This window comes from Dipodomys merriami, unplaced genomic scaffold, assembly GCF_024711535.1.
Source record: "Dipodomys merriami isolate MVZ:Mamm:240054 unplaced genomic scaffold, mDipMer1.0.p SCAF_6, whole genome shotgun sequence".
NCBI classification, from domain to species: domain Eukaryota; kingdom Metazoa; phylum Chordata; class Mammalia; order Rodentia; family Heteromyidae; genus Dipodomys; species Dipodomys merriami.
Window position 1 is genome coordinate 2,345,434 of NW_027206179.1, and position 26,904 is coordinate 2,372,337.

The window sequence follows — 26,904 nt, forward strand, 5'->3', positions numbered from 1 at the left end:
CAGGGCCTGTCCCACCATGCATGACCAGCTGAACTGCACTTCTGCCTTTTCACCCCTCACCCCTAAAGATAGGTCTTTTGTTGGCTTCTAAGTTTTCCTTTTTTAATCTCTTGGTTCTTGAATGAAATACACAGTTTTAGACAGACAAAACAGGTAAAGTCTTTGACAGTGTGAAATTAACCTTTACATTTAAATTTCTAATATTTATCCCCATATTTTAGCCCAGGGAACTATATCCCAAACTGCCAATGCATTTTTGTTATGCCAGATATCTTGATTACAGTGTAAACAACCTTATGCATCTTAAAATACCAGATTTTCTATTTTTTAAGTTAAAGAATCCTTAAAAAGTCATTTAAAACAATGTGAAAATTCTTAAATAATTTTTGGTAATGTCCAAACTTCCTAACCTTCTGCATTTTAAACTTAACCTCACCCAATTGTTACAGCATATTGGCAATTTTTATCTTGAATATGTTCACAAACACATACAAAACACACACAGATACTAAAGTGTGCAAAAATCAAAATCAGTTGTACATATATTTAAAACTGGTAGCAATTCTAAAACAGAACTAGACAAGGCAACAACCAAAGGCTGAGTTGGGGACTAATGGGCCCCCAGAACTCTGTGCCATTCTCAAGCTGAATTCAGAGTTTGCTGAGTGAGCCTGCCACTCTCACTCAGAACTTCCTTACCTCAGAAAACATAGAACAGAAAACACACAGAAGTATACAAGACAGACAAGCTGCCACAAAGACAAAATCAGGTCTCAGTGAATGGGGCGATAACTCACCACCATTCACAAGTGGGACTCAAATCCACTTACCAGGGGACTCAAACCCCTTCTACTCACCTCCGGAGGATTTTTCTTTTAGATTCCTACAAACGTAGACCCCGGGCCCTTCCAAGGCAGAGGAGAATTCCCAGTCATCTTGGGTCAAGGAAAAGAAGTCCCTAGTGGCCTTCCCCTTAGACTGACAGGTTTCCCCCCATGGGCCAAGGCCCAAGGCTAAGATCTTGCTGGTGCCACTTGCAGGTGGTCAGTGGCAGTTTCATCTGGCTGTGAGCTTTCCCTGCCAGCCATTTCAAGTTATGTTTAGATCCTCCGTGTTCCACCCACCCCCACCACACCCTTCTGGATCCAGAGAGGGAGGAGGAAGTGGCAGTGAAGGGAAGAAAGGGAGGTAAGTTTAAAGTGCAAATAAAAAAGAAGGAGCTAGAAACAGATATTAAGGGGGTGTTAGCCAGTCTCCTCCGAGCCCTCACATCAGGATGAATCAGGGAGGAAAAACGTTCCAACAATTCCAAAACACACACACACACAAAACACTGAATACTGAGAAAAGACACATTCACAGCATGCACATTGTAGATTGTCAGTCAGAAAGAGCTGGATTACAGACGGACCCAAATGTCTGCACTAGTGTACGGTCAACCCTGTAAGCTATCAGTCAGAAAGTGCCGGACTCAAACATCCACACTAGTGGATAGCCTACCCTGTAAACTATCAGTGTGAAAGTGCCGGACTCAAATGTCTGCACTAGTGGATAGTTTATCCTGAGGTAGACATCTCCCATTGGCTCTGTTGACTGTCTTATAGCACGTCCGCCAAGACCTCTTGCCAACCCCAATAAAGAACCTGCAGGCAACTCAGATACAAGATAATTACAGAGCGGCAATGCCTCAATTTACCCGCCATTTCTTGCGACTCTCTGATCAGGCGTCTGGGTGGGCTTATGTGGAGGATCCCGGACGAACCGCCATACGTTGTACTCGGACTTGAGATCCCCTGAAGCACACCAGAGACCAAGCTCAATGTAAACAGCAAAAGAGTCATTTATTGCAAGCTCGAGCTTGGTCTTCCACTCACCAGGTAACTGGTGACATTAAGAGGCCCTGAGCCCAGGGTTCCAGCACTTTTTATACACTTTTTAGGGAGGGGAGGGACTTTGTATACATCATAATATTTGTCACATATCACTATACATCATGGGAAAGTCATAAAACAATTTTAAAGTATAATTGGTGCACTACAAAGTGGGAAAGGACCAGAAACAGGTTGTTGGTTAAATCAAAGGGCTGATGTACTTTAAAATGGTTGGTTCGCACAACCGGGGAGTCTCAAGGAGATACGTGATGAACTGCAGGGTTCCTTTCTCAAACAAACACCATCTGTGGTCTGACTACTGAGTCACCATGCCCTCCAGCACCTGCCTGCGGTTTTCCCAAGGATTGTTTATGTCCCTAGTCACCCGGGAATTGTTTTTTCTGTTCATTCTCAGGTCAGGCTCATGGTCAGCTGCATAACTCATACCTTACAAGATGGTTACTAGCTCATGATAGAGTCATCCAGGCCTCAGTCTCCTTACCACCAAAAAAAAGCCCAAGTGGTGCTGTGGATCAAATGGTAAAGTAAACAAACAAACAAACAAACACGAGTATAGAGCCCAGGCCCTAAGTTCAAGCCCAGGACCCACACACATAGTGCAAAGGCCTTGTGGAGTCTACCTAAGAGAGCATTCCCAAACTCAGGAGCTCTGCACTTCATTTACAATGCAATTTTCAAACAAAGTTAGCCAAAGTAAACATCTGAACCTGTTAAATATACCCCATTTTCACATTATCATTATTATTATTATTATTATTATTATTGTATTATTGTAAATTTTGTAGTCTTTAGTTCCTTATCTTTTCTTCTAGTATAATTGTCTTTGCTAAATGTGGTAAACTGAGAAATTTATAGCTTTAGAATGGGTACATAGTTCCAATTTGGGAAGAGTAAATATTTCTGGAAATGAATGTCAGCTATCATTGTAAAACAAGATAAATGAATTTAATGCCACTAACTAGGGTCCACAAAAATGCTGAAAATAGTGAGCTGTCAGGTATATTTTTACTACAAGGAACAATGGTAATAAAGCACATGTAGAAGCCAGGTGCTGTTGATGGTTCACACCTGTAAGACTAGCTATTCAGGTGGGTTAATTCAGAGGATTACCATTCAAAGGCAACCAGGACAGGAAGGTCTGTGAGAGATTGATCTCCAATTAACTACCAAAACAATTTTAAAAAGCTGGAAGTGGAGCTGTGGCTGAAATGGCAGAGTGAGAGTCTTCAGCAAAAAAGTTCAGGGACAGCATCGAGGATTGGCTTTAAAAAGAAAAATCCAAGGGGCTGGGATGGTGGCTCATTGGTAGAGTGCTTGCTTTGCATGCCTGAGGCCCTGGGTTCTATTCCTCAGTACCACATAAGCAAAAACAAAATAGCCAGAAGTGGCATTGTGGCTCAAATAGTAGAGTGCCAGCCTTGAGCTGAAGAGCTGAGGGACAGGGCCTAGGCCCAGAGTTCAGGCCCCACGACCGGACTCCCCCCCGCCCCCCCCCCCCCAAAAAAAAAGAAGTTAAAAAAAAAGAAAAATTCAAGAAACAGTCCGGATGCCCTTCAGTGGAGAAAAAGATGAAGAAAATGTAATACACACACACACACACACACACACACACACACACACACACACATTTGTTACCCCTTAAAATACACAGTCATCATGAACCCTCATGTCTGTGCACTCTTGATTCTGGTGTCTTTCCTCATTAGTGTTTTGGAGTCACAGGTGCACACTCTGCGTTTAGCAGCTTCAAAGATGTGGATATTGCTCATTTTTATTGTGACCCTTCTCAAGTGTTTAGCTTTGACTGCTCTGAAATGCTCATCAAGAACCTAATCATATATTTTGTGGGTTCCCTATTGTGTTTCTTTCCCATCTCTGGGATTATTTTTGTCTTATTATACAATAATTTCTTCTATTCTGAGAATCACATTAGCAGGGAGGAACTGCCATTTGTATGGACCTAGAGTAAACAGTGTCCTATTCTCCAAGGAAATGTGCAATGGCCTCAGTGATGTACACCTTGGTCACCCCTGTGCTAATCCTCTTTATCTACAGCCTGAGGAACAGGAAGATTCAAAGTGCCCTGTGGAAATTGCAGAGCAGAACTATCTAAGCCACCTGTGGTGGTCAGAAGTTCCTTTCAACGAATATGTTTATGAATGCATTGTCCTGATCTTGCATTTACCCTGACGTCACCATCCATCCAACCAATTGTCCACATTCCACTCTCTCCATTATAGTTACCAGTTGGGTTTTTATTTCTTGACAGAATCCTGAGTAATAAATCATACCACTGAGAAAGACTCACCTTATGACCTGTCTGCCATTTGAAATGTCTTAAACTATGCCCATGGTGCTGATGGCTCACACCTGTAATACTAGCTACTCAGAAGGGTGAGATTTGAGTATCTCAGCTTCAAGCCAGCCTGGGCAGAAAAGTCCATAAGACTTTGATCTCTAATTAACTAGCAAAAAGCCAGAAGTGAAGCTGTGACTGAAGTGGTGGAGATTTCAACTTAAGTAAGAAAGACAAGTGAGAGCACAAAGCCCTAAGTTCAAGCTCTAGAACAGGCACACAAAAAATCAGTTCCTAGAATTCAAAACTAATCTGATATGAAAGAACCTGTGATCTTCAATATGCTACTGCTCTACTTAGCTTGCTTCTCAGAGTTTTGTGAATATCAGAGTATTTAATTGAAACCCTGTACCACAACATGGAGCCAAATGTCCCAAATCAGAATTTAGTCCTTAGTAATGTATAGTAGGGCAACTGTCATTATTAAAAAATGATCACTGTAAGCCTGTGGCTCACATCTGTAATCCTAGCTACTCAAGAGGGTGAGATCTGAGAATCTAGGTTTAAAGTCAGTCCAAGCAAGAAAGTCCATGAGACTCTTATCTCCAATATATTACCAACATAGCTGGAAGTGGAGTTGTGGTTCAAGTGGTAACTCACTAGCATTGAATAAAAGAAGCTCAGGGACAGTGCCCATGCCCTGAATTCAAGCCCCAGGACAGGTAAAAAAATTATATGTATATATATATATATATATATATATATATATATATAATTCAAGGACATCTCTAAATACAGGCTTGTAGTTCAAAGCTGGTTTTCAACATTAGCTGAAAATGATAACTGAGCAGATTGGGATAAATCCTTCTTTTTGTTTATTGGTCATGGGGCCTGATGTCTAGGCCTGGGTGCTGTCCCTAAATTATTCAGCTCAAGACTATTGTTGTACCACTTGAGCCACAGCGCCACTTTTGGCTTTTTGTCCTTATGTGGAGTTAAGGTATTGAACCCAGGGCCTCATGCATGTTATTCGAGCACTCTACCAGTGAGCCAACCTCAAATCCCTCATTTTTAATGGTACTTTGCTGTGAGACAAATAACAGAAGAGATAATATCTATGTAGTATAGGAATTTAGTAAATACAATTATGGTCTTCTTCTTCCCCCTCCTCCCCTCCTCCTGCTCCTCAATATATGATCTTGATCATCATCATCATTGTCATCATCATCATCATCTTCATCATCATCATCATCATCATCATCATCATCATCATCATCATCATCTATTGGACTATTGAGGCATTTCAGTTAGCTATCTGAACCCCTGTAGTGCTTCATCCTCCTGAGAGATCATCATATTTTTTATTTTTTTATTGTGAAATACTGAGATCATCATATTTTTAGCTTTTCTTCTTCTTCTTCTTCTTCTTATTTTTGTTTTGTGCCAGTCCTGAGATTTGCACTCAGGGCCTTGCAAGATCAGAGGTTTATAGATGTGAGCCAGGCTGCCGAGCTATATTGATTTTCTTCTGGACACTGGGGCATTGATGTCCCTTCTCTCTGCCTGGAGAGGTTCTTCCACCCTCTGCAATTTAACAGTTACTGGGGAGAGGAATGCTACAGGGACTCCTTTTAAGCCCCTCCACGCTCCTGCTGTACCTTGCCGGTTTGGAAACATACTCTCAGCCATTCCTTTCCCATTATGCCTCAGGATGCTCTGCTTCTCTTAGGAAGAGACCCGCTTTATAAATTAAGCATTTCCTTATATATCCACCCTTAAAATCCACCACTAATTTCTCCTCCAGATCAACCAGACTCGAACAAGCCCCACCCAAAACCTAATCTTCTGCTCCCTCAACTCCCCTTGCAAGAGTAAATCCCCTTAGTTTGGGACACTTCACCACACCCCCCTCCTGCCATTGCCTCCCACCATGACCCAGCTCTTATTACTCTTAAAGCTCTCACATCCTTTTTTTTTTTTTCAACCCCAAATGAATATTCGGTTTCCTGCTACCCGCTGAGGGCTAAAGCCCATTATCCTTCAGCTTCTTTCTGCCTCTCTCCTGATTCCAATTCACTCTCGCCACAAACTCCCATTTTAGGAATTAAAAAACACTAATGGCTCCTACTGCTTGCTTCAGGACCCTGAAAAATTAATTAGAGAGTCATCTCATCTATTCCCATTTATCCAACCTTCCTCTCCCACATTTCTAACTCCCCAGTCTTTTCAGTGTTTGATTTAAAGGACATCTTCTTTATTATCCCTTTACAACTCACCTCCAGACGCATCCTTGCCTTCACCTAGGAAAGAACCAGATACTCTCCAGGCTCAGCAACTAAACCCAGACAGTATTGCCTCAAGGCTTTAGAGACCACCCCCATTATTTTGGCCAAACCCTACAAAAGGTCTTGACCAATCTCAACCTATCTCCTAGTTTTTCTTCAATATGACCTCCTTTTCTTCAGCCTTTCAGCTGAGCCAATATCAAGCATCCTGCTCATTAGTTGTTCAAAGGATCTATATCCTCAGAATCCTCCCCTAAGTGTACCATTTTTAGTCAATTATTTGTATGTTTGTAGTTTAGACTTAACTGAATCTAGCAAAATCTGCCACACTGTTACATATAGAACACATATTCTTTGCAATAAATAATGTAAAGACACAACATATCTAAACTCTTCCTTCAGCTTTGTCCTTGCTGTGGTTTGTGTCTTCTCCAATATGACAGTATTAAGACGTGAGACCTTTTCAGTTTGATTCGGAAATAGAGTGACAAATAGTAAACCAATACAGCAGTTGTACTCACTAGACACCATGTGGCAAAGGAACTATACAAGTTGTGGGTGGAAATGGAGGGACAAACTGGGAAAGAGCAGGGAAAGAGGAGACATTGTCCAAAGAGAAATATATTCTTTACCTGACTTGTATAACAGTAACCCCCCTGTATATCACCTTTATAATAACAATGAACATTTTTTTAAATTTTATTTTATTTTATTTGAGAACATACTGTACAGAGGGGCTACAATTACATGGGCAGGATAATGCATACATTTCTTACCAAGCATTGCAGCCTCCTCCTTTGTTTACCCTTCACCTCCCTTCCCAGCCTCCTCCCTCCCGTCCCACCCAATCATACCCCTTTCCCCCCCCCCACACCGACATTGTAAAGCTTGCTTTGACATGACATTTTGTAATTCTCCTTGTTGCAACAGGTCCACCTGAATCCTTAAACGACTTGTTTGTCCCCATCTCCTCCACATGTTATACTGACATCAAATAAAGTGAAAGCGGGGGTTACACTGTGGGGGAGGGACATACAAAGCAACAAAGAAATAATCTTATAAATGCTTTAGAAACACATGCATGAAAGAAACGAAAACATTAAAATACATATTTAAGGGTTCGTTTTCCTAACATCACATTATCTGACCTTTTCCGCTTGACTCATACCTATACTAGATATTGCAAATAAGGGAAACCATGGGACCTATGTTTCTTTGGGCCTGGCTTACTTCACTTAATATAATTTTTTCCAAGCCTTTCCATTTCCTAACAAATGGGGAAATGTCATTCTTTCTGATGGAGGCATAGAATTCCATTGTGTATATATACCACATTTTCTGGATCCATTTATCTACTGAGGGGCTTCTGGGTTGGTTCCATATCTTAGCTATGGTAAATAATGCTGCAATAAACATAGTTGTGCTGGTAGCTTTAGTGTGGTCTTGTTTGTATACATTTGGGTAAATGCCCAAAAGTGCGATTGCTGGATCATAGGGGAGATCTATGTGAAGTCTTTTGAGGAACCTCTATACTGCTTTCCAAAGTGGTTGAACAAGTTTACATTCCCACCAACAATGAAGTAAGGGTCCTTTCTGTCCACATCCCCTCCAGCATCTGTTGTTGTTAGAGTTCTTGATTTTTGCTGTTCTAACTGGAGTCAGGTGATATCTCAATGTTGTTTTGATTTGCATTTCTTTTATGGCTAGGGATGTTGAACATTTCTTCATGTGTCTATTGGCCATCCTTCTTTCTTCTTCAGCGAAGCTTCTCTTTAAGTCTTTCGCCCACTTATTTATTGGGCAGTTGTTTCTTTGAGGATTTGTTGTTGGGGGGTTTAATTTTTTGAGTTCCAAGTATATTTTAGATATGAGACCCTTTTCCGTTGTATGGCTAGTAAAGATCTTCTCCCAATCTGTGGGCTTTCTATTGATCTTGCTAGCTATGTCATTTGTCCTGCAGAAGCTCTGCAACCTTATGCAATCCCATTTGTCCAACCTTTCTTTGATTTGTTGTGTTTCCGGGTCTCTATTCAGAAAATTTTGGCCTGAGCCAAGGAGACCTAGGGTTTCTCCTATTCCATCCTGCAATGTTTTCAGAGTGTCTGCTTTGAGTTCAAGGTCTTTGATCCATTTGGAGTTGATTCTGGTGCAGGGTGATATATAAGGATCTAGCTTTAGTTTTCTACATGTAGTTAACCAATTATGCCAGCACCATTTACTGAAGAGGCTGTCTTTCTTCCATATTATTGTTTTAGCTTCCTTATCGAAGATTAGATGGCTATAGGTCTGTAGGTTCATTTCTGGGTTTTCAATTCTATTCCATTGGTCCTGAAGTCTGTTATGCCAATACCAAGCTGTTTTGATTACTATGGCTTTATAGTAGAGTTTGAAATTTGGTATTGATATTCCTCCAGCAGTGTTCTTTCCGTTGAGAAGTGTTTTTGCTATTCAGGGTCTTTTATTGTTCCATATGAATTTTTGGATTGCCTCTTCTAATTCCTTGAAGAATGAGGGTGGAATTTTGATAGGTATCGCGTTGAATTTGTAGATAGCCTTGGGAAGTATTGCCATTTTCACTATGTTAATCTTGCCAATCCAGGAGCATGGGAGGTTTTGCCATTTTTTAAGTTCTGTGTTGATTTCCTTTTTCAAGATTTTAAAGTTTTCATCATAGAGGTCCTTCACTTCTTTGGTTAAGTTAATTCTTAGGTATTTTATTTTTTGTGGGGCTATTACAAATGGAGTTGCTTTCCTAATTTCAGCCACACTTTTCTCATTGTTGGCATATAGAAAAGCCATTGATTTTTGGGGGTTAATTTTATAACCTGCTACTTTGCCAAAGTTTTGAATCAGCTTGAGTAATTTGGGAGTGGAGTCTATGGGATTCTTTAAATACAAGATCATGTCATCTGCAAAGAGGGAGAGTTTTATTTCTTCTTTCCCTATTTGGATCCCCTTTATGTCTGCATCTTGTCTTATTGCTGTAGCTAGGCATTCTAATACTAGATTGAAAAGAAGTGGAGAGAGTGGGCATCCTTGTCTTGTTCCTGAGTTAAGAGGAAATGGCTTTAGTTTTTCACCATTGAGTATAATGCTGGCTGTAGGTTTGTCATATACAGCCTTTATTGTATTGAGGAATGTTCCATGGATTCCTAATTTTTCCAGAACCTTCATCATAAAGGGGTGTTGGATCTTGTCAAATGCTTTTTCTGCATCTATTGAGATAACCATGTGGTTCTTGTTCTTGCTCCTGTTGATGTGATGAATAATATTAATTGATTTGCGTATATTGAACCAGCTTTGCATCCCTGAAATGAATCCTGTTTGATCATGGTGTATGATTTTTTGGATGAATTGTTGAAGTCGATTGGCCAAAATTTTGTTGAGAAGTTTTGCATCAATGTTCATCAAAGAAATGGGTCTATAGTTCTCTTTCTTTGATGAGTCCTTGCCTGGTTTTGGGATGAGGGTTATGATGGCTTCATAGAATGTGTTCGGTAGTGAGCTTTCTCTTTCAATTTCATTGAAGAGTTGGAGGAGAATTGGTGTGAGCTCTGCTTTGAAGGCCTTGTAAAATTCCGCTGTAAAACCATCTGGTCCTGGACTTTTCTTAGCTGGGAGGTCTCTTATTGCTGTTTCTATTTCAAAGCTTGATATGGGCCTGTTAAGCTGGTTTAACTCATCTTGGTTTAGTTTTGGCATGTCAATATTTGCTAGGAAAAGGTCCATTTCTGTCAAGTTCTCAAACTTATTAGCATAAAGTTTTGAGAAGTATTCCCTTATAATGTTCTGAATCTTGGTTGTTTCCGTAGTGATGTTTCCATTCTCATCTCTGAGTTTATTAATTTGGGTGTGTTCTCTCCTTTTTCTGATAAGGTTTGCTAAGGGTCTGTCAATTTTGTTAAGTTTTTCGAAGAACCAACTCTTTGTTTTGTTGATTCTTTCTATAGTTTTTTTGGATTCTAATTCATTTAATTCTGATTTAATTTTGATTATTTCTTTCCGTCTACTGGATTGGGGTTTATCTTGCTGCTCTTTTTCAAGGAGGTTTAGATGTGTCATTAAATTGCTAGTTTCAGATCTCTCCAATTTGTTGATGTAGGAGCTCAGAGCTATAAACTTGCCTCTGAGTACTGCCTTTGCTTTGTCCCAGAGGAGCTGGTAATTTGTGTGTTCATTTTTGTTGAATAGCATGAACATTTGAATTTCCTTTCTAATCTCTTCCACGACCCACTCTTGATTCAGCAGTGTGTTGTTTAGCCTCCATGTGATACCGGACTTTCTTTGGTGGCTTTTGGTGTTGAGTTCTAATTTTATTCCCTTGTGGTCACAATGAACATTTTTAAGTCGACAAAAAGTAATAAATATCTTTTAGGAAAAAACTAACCCAGCAATCCACTCTATTTCTTTTTTTTATTTCTTTTTGCTTATTTGGTACTGAGGAATCGAACCCAGGGCCTCAGGCATGCAAGGCAAGCGCTCTACGACTGAGCCACTTTCGAAGCCCTCCACTCTCCTTCTTAACCCTCTTGCTTCTTGGGGCTACAGGGCCTTGAAAGACAAGGCCCAGTTATTCCAGATGTTAGTCACACCTGGGGGTTATTTTTTCTCATCAGAGATGCTCTATACCTTCCTGCAGATTTCAGAAACTCCTCAATTACCCCCTAGCTCTGTCCAACTTAGAGCATCTGGCCCTTCTTGGCCTCATTAACTTCTTTCACATCTGGATTCCCAATTTTTCTCTTATAGCCTTTTCCTTGTACTCTACCACAAAGGGGCCCTTTTCATTCAGCATGCTTACCAGTAGTGTTTCTAGAGCATTTTGAGAACTAGTCTCTAGGTTGTTCATTGACTGCTCTGTTGCCATTTCCACGTGAGCAGAAGAATCCATAGAACACAAGAAAAATGGCACGACAAGAAGCCTCAATTACCACTCCAAACAAACAGGCAATAGATTCTTATTTCTTCAGGGAGTCATCTGAATGGTTGAATTGTTCCTTCTCTCTTACTATATAAAGAACATTGATAGATATTGAGTCTGAGCATGATCTACGGTATTTCCCCCTGTTTTGGGATCCTTTGCTCTTTTTCTATCTATTACTATTGAGGATACTTAGGGCTAAGATGACAAGGCTCAGCTCAGACAGTCATGCACTCTCTACCTTCAACTTCCAGTGAGAACTAAGGACCAATAATCAAACTATTCCTCTAGTGGTTCTGCATAAGTCACGTTGATGCCCTGTCCCATTTTCCAGGAAAAAGAACACATACAGATTCCCATAGGAAATTGGTGCTGATTAATATCCTGATCTAAATTTCTAAAGGTAGAGAGTAAGAGAGGAAATAGAGAGAGAGATGGGGGAGGTGAAGTGGAGGGAGAGGGAGAGAGGAAAGAGACCGAGAGAGAGGAGAGAAGTTTCTTAGGAAAACACATTCAGTAATATTGCAAAACAGCAAAGATGTGAACAGAAATGTACAACAATCTCAGAAAATATACTCAAGAAATTGTAACCAAAGCATGGAAAATTTCACCAAGATGAATGTTCATATATCAGTGAATTTAGCAATATAATGATATTAAAGCAGTGATATAGCCTACATATAGTGATTGGAAGAATCACAGTAGACAATGTACTCAAATGGACGACTGATAGCATAAAAGGCAGATTACTTTGGGCGAAGCAAAGGATATCCAGGATGAAATGGAAATTTAGGAGGTCTAAATGGAACCTTGCGCTGACTCTAACATAACCAGAAACATGAGTACGAATAACTTATTTGTTGAAGCAATCCCTCAGGTCAAACTAATTTTGACTGACAAAATTGTATAGATTTGTCTCAGAACCTCTAAGCCTTCTAGACAACATTTATGTTCCTCTTAAGATTTATTTCTTCCAGGTAGTCGCTCCTTAAACCTGTGCAGCGAATTTCTCTCAGATCTTATCAAGATGATGTAACACTTGGGAGCAAAGATGCAGCCCAGGAGACCTCCACTGGAGGCCAAGATGGAGAAGACCTCCACAGCCACCATGACCTTCCCCTTGGCACTGTGGTAGACAGGCAGGAAGGTGAGCCACACACTGCAGAACACCAGCATGCTGAAGGTCAGGAACTTGGCCTCATTGAAGGTGTCAGGCAGGTTCCTGGCCAGAAAAGCCACCGTGAAGCTGGCCATGGCCAGGGCACCCAGGTATCCCAGGACACAGTAGAAGGCGGTGAGGGAACCCTTGTTGCACAGGATGATGACGTGGCCATATTCAGAGTGTGCATCTGTGTCAATGAAGGGAGGAGAGATTCCCAGCCAGAGGCTACAGAGAGTCACCTGGATGAGGGTGCAGATGGGGATGATGAGGTTAGGAGGCCTGGACACCAGTAACTGCCTCATGCTTCTCCCTGGAGCAGTAAGAGTGAAGGCCAGAACCACAGTGATGGTCTTGGCCAGGACTGTGGAGACAGCCACAGTGAAGACCACTGCAAATGTGGTGTGCTGGAGGATGCAGGAGGCTGTGTGGGGACGGCCAATGAAGAGCAAGGAGCAGAGGAAGCAGCAGGTGAGGGAGATGAGCAAGATGTAGCTGAGGGTCCGGTTATTGGCCTTGACAATGGGGGTGTCTTGGTGCTTGATAAACACCCCAAGGACAGCAGCTGTTAGTGCAGAGCAGCAGAGAGCTGTGCAGACCAGAGCCTGGCCCAAGGGATCTTCATAAGCCAGGAAACTCTCAGCTTTCATGAGGCAGTGGTTTTTCTGGGAGTTGGCAAACTGGTGATCTGCACACCTGACACACTGCTCCATGTCTGGTGAGTAGTGAGAATCACTATTAGCCTGCGATTCGTAATTTCTCTTTCCTCTCATCCACCTCCCCTCAAGCAGCTCATTTTCCCTGATTCACCAGGTGACCTGTATTGCTTTCAGTATGAAGTATTGTAACTCTCTATATCAAAATACCTTCAGGTGAAATCTCTTTCTCTCTCACATTTTTTCTTTCCTTCCTCACTTTCTCTTTTTTCTGTTTATATCTTTCCTTCCTTGCTTCCTTGCTTCCTTGCTTCCTTCCTTCCTTGCTTCCTTGCTTCCTTGCTTCCTTCCTTCCTTCCTTCCTTCCTTCCTTCCTTCCTTCCTTCCTTCCTTCCTTCCTTCCTTCCTTCCTTCCTTCCTGCCCTCCTTCCTGTCTTTCTGTCTTTCTATCTTTCTTTATTTCTGTCTTTCCTACAGTGCAGGAACTCTGGTCCTCGGTATTTTTCCAGAGTATTCATGCTCAAAACTACCACTCTACCACGTGAGCCACAGCTCAAATTCCAGCTTATTGAGTGCTTAATTGTGGAAAAGATTTGTAATGAGTTTCCTGCCCATTATTGCATTGATGCTCTATCCTTAAATATCAACTTCCTGAATACCTTGGATTGCAGGTGTAATATATAATTACCTAGCCTTATGTGCTGCATTCTTGACATGTCATACCACTCTGGCTCTCTGCTACTTATTCAAGAAATAATGGAAAATATAGAATCAGCCCAACCACTTCAATTTAACAAGAGGGTCTAATCCAAACCTCAACCTACTCCTTACACTCCTTACACAAACTTCCTGAGTATTTGATCTGTGTCAAAAACAATGCTCCTCCACTGATATGAGAGTGTCTGGGAAGATCAGCTGGAGAAGGGAGAAGGGAAATGAAATGGAGATGGTAAACTACTTCTGAATCAATTACTTTTGAGTAATTGCTAGTCAATGTAGTGCTAGTGTCAGATATGGAGTGATCATAACAAAGCCCCTTATATTATTAGTTATGCTAAATAGAAAGTAAAATTTAACTAGAAAGCGCACCAATGGGCACTCAGTAATGAAAGGCTGTGTTAGACCCACAATTCCACATCATTTCAAAGAGCAACAACTGGTCCTTGATATTCTGTTTCTTTTGTTTTTGTCTGTTTTCTTTAAATACAAAACATGTGACCGAGGAGAGGGGTACAGAGGTATTCTCAAGATGAAGCCTGTAATAGATTAGAAAATACAATCAGATTTGTAATGGAGGGGCAATGGGTTGTTTCTTCTAAGAAGTATGGTTTATGGTAGCCATGGAATTCTGCATGAAGGTGCATGTGTGTTCCATTGGCTTCGATTGACTGATGGTTAGGAAGGGAGATGGAAAATTTCTCTATAAGTCACAGACTCACCTGTCGCATTAGAAATCTCATTATCTGGGCAAAGAATGCAGTCAAAGCAACAGGTAGCATTTCTCTCCAGAGAGACCTTCCTGAATCCAGGACCACAGCTCTCAGTGCAGACAGACTGAGGAGTCTGAGAACAGACAGATGAAGGTTAGTGACTCTTCATCCTTTGACCTGAGATCCTAGACACTCCATTGCTTTCAGGGAAAAGATCATCAAAACACATAATCTTTATATACACAGAGCCAATTATTGATTGAGCCTTCTTAGAGTTTCATCTAACATGACCTGAAGAACATATGGGGCCTTGACACCCAGCCCCTCATGCTATCGGGAAGTCATGGAGCCTTTAAGAGCTGGATGTTAATTCTAGGAAAATAGGAAATGAAAGTAAATCCTGCATCCCATTCTTGAATTCAGGTGATGATGTGTTTTCCCTTTTATTCATCGGTGAACAGATGAACAAGAGCATGAGAGGAAAATCACTCAGAGAAACTTCAAACCCACACTCTAAAGCATGGCTAATTACTTTGGAGGTGCTGCTGTACCCAGGGCGATTCACATCTCTCTTGGCTTCCCAGCTGCCATGAGGTGGGTGAACTTCACTGGCAGATGCTCCTTTCATTACACCCTGTCTCAACACAGACTCAAAAGCAGCATCTACCCAACCATGGTGTGAAATCTCCAGGCAGAAGCAAAGCAAGCCCTTTTGCCTTCTCATTTGATTACCTCAGATATTTGGTCACAGTGTTGGAATGATGATTCACAGGTGTCATTCACCTTTTATGATATTCAATATGCAAACATAGAACAACATATTTAATGATATATTCTCCTATTCCTTACATTAATATGTTAGTAAATAATTTCCAAAAACAGGAACTTGTGAAATGTACACCACTGAGCCTGAGTCTCACTTTTATTGGACATGGTCAAAGACAAAAACAGGATAAGCTTATTGCATATTTATGCATAGATCATGACATTATGGTTAAAAATGACTGACCCTGGGGAGAAATATGGATGTGGTGACATTGTCTACAAGCATTGTACTAATAACTTCACTTAGGGAATTGTAAGCTCTTTCTACAACTACTTCCTAATAACAATACTTTTTTTAAAAAAAAGGAGAGAGGGAAAAAAGCAGAAATGACCCACCTTGGTAATTCCTATGGGCCACTCTATCAGATTTTCAAACAAAATCAGTTGTTGACCATGTGGCCTAAATGGAGAAAACTCGCCAACTTTCACCCTTTGTCCCAGACCTTCTGGAAAATTCCAAAAGCTCTTAATGTCATACTCTGCCTCCAATTTCCTTTCCTCATTCAAAACCACTTGGTCTCCAACAGGATTGGTAAATTGGATCTTCTTCAAAAAGGGATGCATCTAAAAGGGATACATTTCAGTATGGTGAAGTGCTTCCAGTGTTATCACAGAACCCCAGAACAATGGATTACTCTTCATTCCCATCCCCTGATTCACACCCCCCCCCAAAATCCAACCAACTGCATCAAATACAGGCCCACAGCAGACTAACATGTTAAGAAGTTTCTAAATCCTGGTTGTCCAAGATGGGATGCAGAAACTCAATTTCAAGGGAATGAAACTCCAGCCACATCCAAGCAAATAATGAATTACAATATGACATATCTCAACTGCCTTTCTGAAGTGCATTATTTTATGATTGTGATCAGATACTCAGTCTGAAATAAAGGTAAATAATAAAATAAGTAGTATCCTAGAAGGTTTATGATAGCTATGAAAGATTACATTAAGCAAGATTTAATTCAGTGTGTGTGTGTGTGTGTGTGTGTGTGTGTGTGTGTGTGTGTGTGTGTGTGTGTGTGTATCCTGTCGTGTGGCTCCACCTCAGGGCCTAGACACTCAACTTGATTCTTTTTCCTTTTCATAATAAGCATTCGATCAATTGAACTACAGCTCCACCTGTGGCTCTTTGGTGGTTAATTGTAGTCAGGAGAGAGCCACAGGTGTGAACCACTTGTGTCCAGACAATATTAGGTTTTCAAGAACTAGTCACCCTTGATCTGTTATTTTAAAAAGGTCCAAGGACAATGTGGCTATATGCTATTGAAATGGGGATGGTTTTTCCCCACAGAATGAGGATGGGGACAGAAGACACAGCACTTCCTTGTCATGGATGCAGCGTTCTTCAAGAGCTTGTCTTCATAGCTCTACAGTCATTTCATGGAGAGCACAACAGGCCCACTGGCTCTTGTATTTTCTTTTCTTCTTGTTTGTTGGTTGTGGGGCTTGAACTCTGGGTCTGGCTCTGTCCCTGTGCTCTTCAGCTCAAGGCCAGCGCTCTACCACTTGAGCCACAGTGCCACTTCCAATTTTCTAGTGGTTAATTGGAGGTAAGAGTCTCATGGACTTTTCTGCCTGGGCTGGCTTTGAACTGTGATCCTCAGATCTCACCATCCTCAATAGTTAGGATTACAGGCATGAGCCACCAGCACCAGGATTATGAAAAGACTTTTTTTTTTGTCATGTGTGGGCCCTGAACTGGTGCTGTTCCTCAGCTCTTCAGCTCAAGGCTAGCTCTCTACCACCTGAGCCACAGTGCCACTTCTGACTTTTTCTGCTTAGGTGGTACTGAGGAACCAATACCAAGGCCTCATGCATGAAGGCAAGAACTCTATCTCTGAGCCACCTTCTCAGCCCTTGTTTCTTGTATTTTCCAAAATGGAGCCAGATGGTTCCATTTGCTATGAAAGCTTCTATGAAAGTCTGTATGTCTAGGGTAGGTCACCCAAAAGCAAAGCCATTACCTGTAAAGAGAGAAATGCTCTTGGTTGCCCATTGTGTACTTGTAGCTCTTCCATGTGATAAAGGAGCATCTGGTGGAGGGCATAGGCCACAGCATACACAGCATTGTAGATGTTGTAACTCTCGTCTGACATGGTCATGTCAAAAATATGCCTCAGCAACCAATGCAGTGTGGCATTGTATGAACAGTGCCCCAAGTCTCTGCAGTCAGACTTAATCAGAATGCAATAAACAGACTGAATCCATGACCTAGGAAGGGAATTATCTCCTGAGTTCTTGGACAAGGTATCTGTCAGAATAAAATTGGTGAACCCAGCAGTGTTTCTATGATGATGATAGAAGTTGAGAGATGCGTGGAAGGAGTGGATCAGAAAATATCTTTTACCAATGGTGACATCATCATAGGGTGAGTTCATGATCCAGACTTTCCCTGTAATTAAAATATGCCCAAATTTAACAATAAAGCTTAGAAGAAATTTACTGTCCCCATAAATGATAATCACATTGGTTGATAAGTCCATTATCTGGCGATACATGGAAAGATCATCTGAGTAATCTGTGAAGGTATTGTAAGTGATCATGTTCTCAAAGGCAAAACAGACTCCATTCTTGCCCATCTCTTCTCTCAAATCTGAGAGGAACCACACCCCATAGTTGTCTTCACTGATGAACAGTCCCACCCAGGTCCAGCTAAAATGAAGCATCAAGGAGACCATGGCCAGGGCTAGGCCCGTGTCCTTGGCAGCCATCTGATAGACAGTACTGAACTTTTCATGGTCACTCAGGAGAGGATCAAAAGTCCCAAAGATGAACTACAGGGAAACAATGAACACAACACCAGGAAGAGGATCATCATAGGCAAGACACAGTCTTGATGTGAACTACACAACAACTGGCAGAGGTGGAAGCAAAGTTCGCTTATCCCACTTGCAAATCATCTCCCATGTTTCAAGCACTTTGTAGGATAAGGCTCAGAGCTTTGGGTCATCCTTTCCTCTCATTACACGCCTCCTTTTATTTGCAGCAATGAATATGTGTATGTCCCACCCACTTTTGGAGTCATTTCCCTGTGAGATCATGCATTTCGAAGTGCTTGTGCTAACACCTCTTCTTCAGCCTGTCGAGAACAGAGGCCATGTGGACATGGCTTCACATCTGCCCACCCCTTATAGTCTCACCTGTGGAAGTTTGTAGAGGTCCAGCAGAGTCCCGATTGGGACAGATGTGCTTGAGGTTCCTGTGAGTGCCGCTATAGCCTTGCTGTCTCTTCTGCAGGTGTAATTAGGGTTGTTTGTATTCTTCCCAGATAGCCAGGTGAGTGGATCCTCTAACAGATCAGTACCTGAGTAGTGTGCACTATAGATCTCAAATCCCAGAGTCATGTTGGGTAGTAGATGGGAATTCTTGTTGATCTCCTCCACAGCCAGCAGCAGGGTGAGAAGCAATTGGTATTTCTTTAAAATGATCCTGCACAGAGAACACAACATTTGGGTAGGTATAGGAGTATTACAAATGATTAACTGCAAATCTCTTGACTTTGTTTAATCAAATGCTTAACTCTACACACACTAATAGGTGTAGATCCTGTCTTCTAATAGGAGGGCATTATAATTTGGAGTGTTGGACAAGTTTTTGGAATTGGGAGTGCTCCTGAACAGACCTTGATTAGCATGTATGAGATGACTATTCTTCTGAGATTGCAGAGAGAGGAGGAGGGATGAGCAAGGTGGCTTTTCCTCTCTGTCACCTGTAGATATGTGAAAACGCTGCTGCCTGTTGGGACATAGGTGCATGCCCAGCTCACATACTAAGCCATTGAGTACCTTGAATTAGCTGTGCATATGAAGAAATTCCTAAGAAATACAACTCAAATTGGGAGCAGATTGTCCACCTGAGTTCAACCAATATCAGCAGAGAGGCAGGGCCTGCAGTGTTAGGAATAAATAGGAAAACAGGCTGCCTTGTCTCTGTACTTGCTTGCCACACTTTTGCCAATGAGGCATCCTTCTGCAAAGAAGTGAATCTTGCCTTGTGAGGAAAGTAAAGAAAACAAAGAAGGGCTGGGAAAGTGGCTCAGTGGTAGAGTGCTTGCCTTGTATGTATAAGGCTCTGGGTTATATTCCCCCGCACCATCTAAGCAGAAAAGGCCAGAAGTGGTGCTGTCGCTCAAGTGGTAGAGCACAAGCCTTGAGCTGAAGAAGTGAGGGACAGCGCCCAGACCCAGAGTTCTGCCTCCATGACCGGCCAAAAAAAAGAACGAAAAAAAAAAGAAAAACAGAGAAATACAATTCATTTGATGTGGTAGAGGAACACTAAGGTGACTCAGAGTATGTCATCATTCAAGGGGATTCCCTAGAAGCAGAGCAAGATGGTAGGCCAGGAAGCTTGAACATGAAGATTACCTCACCCAACAAAGAACAGACGAGAGTCAGGGGGTGTGGGCTGGAGGGTACTTCTCTAGTAGAACAAACAACAGAAAAGGATGTGTGAGAAAAGGGGGAAGAAGCCATCTCCATGTTCCTCCCCATTACCAGCATTAGTAGCTCAGTGTGGGCAGAAACCCTCTGACATTGCAGGGAGGGAGAGAATTAAAGTTAAATCTCAGCACCATTCACATACACTGAGACCAGTGCTGGTGAACTGCTTATAGTCTCTACCTTTGGGTCAAGACCTTTAGATTGTGCCTCTAGAACTGTTTTAGAACAGAGAAGGAAGACACTGCCACAACCTCCCTCCTCCAATCTTGTGAACGAGAGCAGGTATGAGATACAACCTCCTCGTGAGCAGGGCATAAGAGTGGGTCAGGGTTTTTCTTAGAACCCTTTGTCAGGCATGTCATGGTTGGACCAATAATCCAGCATAAACTAGAGGCACTGTTTGGTGCTGGCATCTCAGCTTCCATTAGATTCTTTCAGGAGGTGTTGGAAGGTCCCTGAGACACAACCAAATGCCATTTCCATCAGTTTCCACCATGGGTACAGTAGGATGACACCTGTCTTCCTACTTAACCTGGTGAAGGCACTGTGGCTATGTGACTCTGTTGTCATCTGGTCAGTCCCAGTCTTGTTGCTCAGTGAATCATCTCAGGGACCACTGCCCTAGAAGGACAGTGCTCAAGATGGCACCAGGCAGAAACTGATGTCGCTATAGGAATCCAGTGTGCATTGGTGTACAGCAGCATAAGCTAGAGTGTGGCTTAAGTGTATCCACATGTCAGTTTGGGCTTTCTGGATGCTCCATAGCCTGAGTGCATGGTGGTGTTCACCAAGATGTCCCTGTGGCTTCCTTTTTTCTTTTGCCAGTTGTGGGGCTTGAACTCTAGGTCTTGGATCTGACCCTAAAGTCTTCAGCTCAAGATTAGCTCTCTAGCACTTGCGGCAGAGCGCCACTTCTGGCTTTTTGATGTTTTATTGGAGATAAAAGTCTCACAGACTTTTCTGCCTGGGTTGGCTTTGAACACTGGTCCTCAGATCTCAACCTCCTAAGTAGCTAGGATTATAGGCGTCAGCCACCCATGCCCGGCTTGTGACTTTCTTTACAAACCTTACCAAGCTGCTGTGACACAGCATAGATCTCCATCCTACTTGGCATGGATAAGACAGGGAAGTAAGATGGTGATATTGTCCCATAGCTTAGTGTGGGTCAAGTGATAGCACTAGAACTGTGCCATGACTTCCTAGCCAGGGCAGCCTCTGGCAGAATCTGTAATCACCTCAGTACCTGGGAAAGTCATCTACCACCAGATAGTCTGAATTCTAATCTAGCTATCACTAATTGTGTATGGTTGTGGGCATCTTGGCGCATGAAAGCACCTCTACCACCTTCAGCCTGAGTCGATCTTAGTGCTCATCCAGCACTGTATTGGTCTTGATTGCAGTGGACCGAGGATGCTGTTCTCAGGCAGGATAGACTAAGGAAAATGATTAATAATGCATGCCAGGAACTAAAAAAACTCAAGCTTAAAGCTTGTCCATCTACTTCCCTTAATGTTAAGGGAATGAAGTCATGTAAGGGAAAGTGGAGTAGAATAGATTAGTAAAAAATGAGGTTTTGGAGGCTCACAGCAAATAGAGAGCTATTCATCCATCTACATATCTTAAGATTAAGGGAAAAAAGTCATTGAGCACAAAGAGAAGCTGGATAAATTGAAAAAAAAAAAGAGTCCTAGAGGAGGCAACTCAGAAACATGTTATTTTGAAACACAGGGCTACTATCTTTACTTCAAAGAGAGATGACAGGTTGCATTGCTTCCTGAAAGATGCATTTCTCATCATATGAATTTACAATTTTCTTGTACTGTGTATGCGTTCCCCCCAAAATGCTTTGTCCAAACTTAAGCAACGTCCTACCCCAAACATAGACAACAGCACACCTTTTTTCCCTCAAGGATAATCATCTGGAAAGAATGGTCAAAATATATAGAAAATCAGAAAATGTAACACCAGGAGTGATTAGAGCAAAGGATGACAAACCTATGTTTGTGTAACTTTGAAGTCAGACCTTCTGCCTTTACCATCTGAATACCCCTGGCAGCCCAAGAGCTGTGTGTCTCTCCTCAGTTAGAGTGTGTCTTTGCCTTTCTGTTTCCTGTTTGTCTGCCTGCTTGTTTGTTTGCTTCCTTACTCAGGAAAGCTCTGCCACATTTTCTTACTGTTGTGACTTGTCTAGAATTTCTTCTTCTGTGATCAAAGTCCAGGATCCCAAGTCCCTACTTTTAGAGGGAAACTTCATTAACCTTCATCTGATTTGGTGAACCTGCTCTTTGGTTTTCCAGGTGTAATAGAGTTCTGGTGTCCACAGCTGTCACTAAGGCCTGGTCTAGCACACAGATCTTGCCACTGCTAGGCAGAATCCACTCACAAGGCCATTCCCTGTGGACGAGGCATATGTTCCCCCTGTGCACCCAGGAGGAGGCATATTTGGACCCATGATTCATTAAAGTTCTCGTGCAGTTTTTAGAATCACAGAGTATTTGTCACCGAAATTGCCTTTGGTTTTCTCTGGTACTGAAGTGGTTTATCACCTCACAGCTGACTTCTCACAATGCCTGGCCTCCCTCTAGTGGTGCCATTGTGGAAGTCACCACAGACTCAGTGACATTGAAGCCTGCCTGGATTTTCTGGAAAGACAGGCACAAAGCCAGACCAGGTCCACTGGTGTAATTTGGAGATATTTCAAAGGCCTGATGGTATCACATGCCAATATGAATCAAGATTGTTCCAGAACTGTGAGTTCTCCTAGCATTCCATATAATCATCTTTGGGAATTTCTCATAAAGAGAATCTCAGTTTTCCTGGTTATTTGCTGATGTCCTTGTATACAATATAACTCTGATGCTTGACAGCTAGAATGTCAGTAATACTAAATAAGAATTATGAACTGGTGGCTCAGGCCTGTAATTATAACTACTGAGGAAGCTGAGATCGGGAATTATGTTTTGTAGTCACTTTGGGCAGGAATGCTGTGACACTCTTTATGTGCAAGAAACCCCACATAAACTGGTAGCAGAGCTGTGGGTCAAGTGGTAGAGTGCCAGCCATAAGGGAAAATGATAAGGGACAGCCATCCGGACTTGAGATGATGCCTGAGTACCAGAGTGTATGTGAACATGCACACACACACACACACACACACACACACACACACACACACACACACACACACAGAGCTCAATTAGAGAATGGACAGAGAAGAAGATAGCTCTGACATCTCTCACCTTCTATGGGGGTACGTTTCTAAGGCTGAGTTTACACATGAGCCCCATCTTTCTCACTCACTTCCTCACCATGTTCAGCTGGCTTCAATATCCTTCACATACCTCTCATGGAATTTAGTATTCCTCTTCTGAACAAAGCCCATCCAGGGTGTTTCCACACAACTTGTCTGAGAAGATTCATCCGTGACTTCCCTAGTTTATAGAGAATTCTGTAGATCTGAAAGTAGTGAGCTCAGCTGGGTCAAATGAATGAATCAAAGTATGTATAAAACATATGAAAAAGCCAGGTACCTTCGCTCATGCCTGTCATGCTAGCTACTCAGGAGCCTGAGATCTGATGATCATGGTTCAAAGCCAGTTATGGCAGAAGAGTCCATGAGATTCTTATCTCCAATAAGCCACTAGAAAATTGGAAGTGGCACTGTGGAGCGCTTGTCTTAAGCTGAAGAGCACAGGGGCAGCATCCAAGCCCAGAGTTCAAGCCCCATTACTGACAATATATATGAAAAAAATCATTCAAATCTAGTTTAGGATGAGCAGGGAAAAATAAAGAAGTTTGGAAAGATGTTGGAGAACAAGGATTGGAAACAGAGTTTCTGGGAATGACATAGGAGACAGGCCAAGACATGGAAAAAATCAAACTAGTCATGGATCTCTTATTACTGATCTGTCCAGCAGCTCCCCATTCCCAGAGCTTTGCTGACATGAAATAACCCCAGAAGCAGACACTGCATGTCTATCCTAAGATACATTGCCCTGAAGGAGGTGCAAACATTGGTCCTGTTTTGAAAAGTATAAAGAACAGAATGGATTGAAGATTCCCTGGCCTTTGCCCTATGGATGGGGCCATTGCTCTTTAGTGTCTTTGTATGGACTCTTAGTCACCCCAGTGACCCTGATGAATGGAGGAGTCACAGTGATGGTGGGGTGGTCGGATATCTCTGGAAAGGGGAGTGGAATGGAAGACAGACAGAAAACTCTGTACCCTTGGAAGAAAGAAAAAATATTCATCAGGAAAACCTGAAATGAAGTAGAGCTGTTGTAGTGAGGGCAGTGTAGAAGATGCAGAGCACATCAGTGATTGTGTCCAAACTTCCCCCACATCTGACTGTAACACAAAGAAAAAAATTCACAATTTAAGGAAACCCAAGAAATCACTTACTGAATGTTCTGTTGCTGCAGGGTAGGGTTATTCATGTTTTGAACGAAGAATTCCCAGGAATAGAGGGGGTAAAATCCAGCAATGACCACATCTCCCCTGCTGTGGGCAACAGATTTCTCCGTGCAAATGCGTCTGCCATCTTCAGAGGAGCTGACCAGGTGTGGATGCTGGAGGAGAAGCAGTGTCAGAGCCACAAGGAACATTGCTGCTCCTTTGGCCTGGCGCTGCAATTCCAGCTGTCCACTGAGCCTGCAGTGTCAGGTGGGTGTCTAAATGGATCTTCAGTTTCTGTGGCTTTTTGTTTCCTAGATGGCCATTGGGATGTACCACCAGCCTCCTACACTCTCCTACAGGAAAACAAGGCCATTCTTCCCTCCGGCTCTGCATCTGGGGTCCAGCTTCAAGGTGAAAACACAACTTAGAAAACATGTGTACTATCTTCCTCCACACCCTCAGGACCATGATTTCATCCAAGACTGTAGATAATGAAACTCCAGGGATGGATTCCTTTCTTGTTGAGTTGTTCACAAACTTGTGTGAAAGCAAAAAGTTGAAAAGAAAACAAGTACACACAATCAAGGGTCACTAGGGATGATGGGAATGGATGACACCAGAGGATGCCATGTGAAGGTCAAATGACCATAGAGTGCCATGGCCAGAAATGGCCCAATGAGAGTTATTGGAGCACAGTCAAAGATAAAGATGGGCAGACTCACAACCCAGGGCCAAGGGAACCACAGCAGGTTTCCATACCAACTGCACATGCATAAGTATCCAGAAGTGGTCAATGCATTCATTTAGTGCTCCAGGTCTTACCAACAGTCTCCCTGAATTCAACCATTAAAGATGAATACTTTAAGGTCAATGCACATATGCAATTGGATATTTGCACTCTGAACCTTGAACTTCTTCGTGCTTGCATGTCATTGACCAGCAGAATGCACCTATCAATATATTGTGGTGGTCCACTGTTAGACAGAGATGTTCTATGATCTGTGACTTTCTGGGAACATAGCAGGCCTGCACACTGAGGATCCTGGTTGCTGTGGGTGTATGGATGGTTCTTGCTCTGCTGTGTCCCCATCATGTCCTGAGGGCTCCGGGAATTCTTTTCTCACTTGGACAGCCGGGTGGTGCCAGCTCTGTCCATGTCTCCCTACCTGTCTTCTCTATTAGTTCCTCATACTAGAAGTGAAACCAAGGTCACAGCATAGGGTCCTGCTCTGCACAGAGTTCACCATGGTGGCTGGTTCTGTGAACTGGCTGCATATATTTATGAGGAAGGGCTTGGCAAATGTAAGTTGGAAAAGTAAGGATGCAAATGCTATTTGGTGATGGTAGCCAGCAAGACCTTGCAAGAGCATCAGTGCTGGGGCCTAGCCTGACTTGGGTTCTGAGGTAAAAATCTTTGTTGCTTCTATACCCAGGATTACAGGTATGAGTCACCTGTGGCTGGCTCAGAGGACAAACTTTTATCCCATTCTCCTCATCTATTACTCTATTTCTGTTATGTCTGCCCAAGTGAACAGGCCCTCCCCACTTCCTCTTCACCAGCCTGAACAAGTAGTCACCTGTCAATCACCTGACTGTGATTGAGTAAAGGGCCCCACACTCTGAGGTCACTTCCTCATCCACGGAGGTCACTTCCTGGACCATCCTGGTCACACCTCCCTAGGACAGTGAGAAGTTCCCCAGACTCTGAAGTCACTTCCACATCCGCTGTGGTCCTGGCTCAGCTCAAGTCCCCTTCTCTCTCTTTCTCTTTTCCTCTTTTTCTTTTCCTCTGTTCTCTCCAAGCGCTTCCATCTACTGTGGGCAGGCAGTTTGCCTTTTCTGCCTGAACCATGTGTCATGTTTTCTTGCTGACGAAACTAACATTTTCTACTTCATTGTCATTGATATCTACTGTGGTACTCTAAGCCTTCTTCTCCCTACATTTCAAATATGAGAGAAAACTTGGGGATCTGTGTTGGGTGTTAATGCATCTCTCTATTTGTCTGTCCTTCTGTCTGTCTGTCTGTGTGTATTGTAAATGTGTTGTACAGAGGAGTTTTCATTATGTAAGTCAGGTAATGAGTACATTTCTGTTTCTACAGTTTTCCCTTCTCTTCCCCACCCATAGGTTGTATGCTTCATTTTTCACATGGTGTCCAGTATCTACCACTGCTTCTTTTGTCAGGGAGATTTACTGAATACGATGATCTCCACTTCTTCCCATATTCCTGACTCAAACATATAATTGCACAACAATGCTTGATAAGAAATGTACTCATTACCTTGCCCATGTAATTGTGACCCCTCTGTACAGTATTTTCACAATAAAAAAACTCCAATACTTTTTCTATTCATGTGTTGATTGGAACGGAGCCTGGTTCTGCAACTCAGCTTCATATAGTGTCATGATACACGCTCATCATATGTAAAATAGACATAACAAGCACCAATGCTAGTGTGTGTGTAATGTGCATGTAATATTATATCTTTTGTCATATTATGTGACCAATGATGTTCTAACATTCCTTTTGGCCACATCCCCACTAGCGTCTGTTATTATTGATTTTCTTGATAATTAATCAACTTACTTATTGCCAATTATG

At 42.3% G+C, this 26,904-nt stretch overlaps 2 protein-coding genes across 2 annotated transcripts in view; both read right to left on the minus strand.

Annotated features, from left to right (window-relative positions):
* LOC138813619 (vomeronasal type-2 receptor 116-like) overlaps positions 1-11,340 on the minus strand; it is a 48,683-nt gene extending 37,343 nt beyond the window's left edge. Inside the window, 4 exon segments of the mRNA XM_070002018.1 lie at positions 1,697-1,793; positions 5,372-5,478; positions 6,995-7,050; positions 11,275-11,340. Of these exon segments, the coding sequence (XP_069858119.1) occupies positions 1,697-1,793; positions 5,372-5,478; positions 6,995-7,050; positions 11,275-11,340 (326 nt within the window).
* Positions 11,341-12,351: 1,011 nt separating this feature from the next.
* LOC138813620 (vomeronasal type-2 receptor 116-like) lies at positions 12,352-25,963 on the minus strand. The gene is made up of 7 exons (XM_070002020.1): positions 25,890-25,963; positions 24,308-24,556; positions 18,608-18,896; positions 17,432-18,241; positions 15,801-16,028; positions 14,649-14,772; positions 12,352-13,268 (listed from the first exon to the last, which is right to left on the minus strand). The coding sequence occupies exons 1-7, from the start codon at positions 25,961-25,963 to the stop codon at positions 12,352-12,354; spliced, it is 2,691 nt and encodes an 896-aa protein (XP_069858121.1).
* Positions 25,964-26,904: the final 941 nt, after the last annotated feature.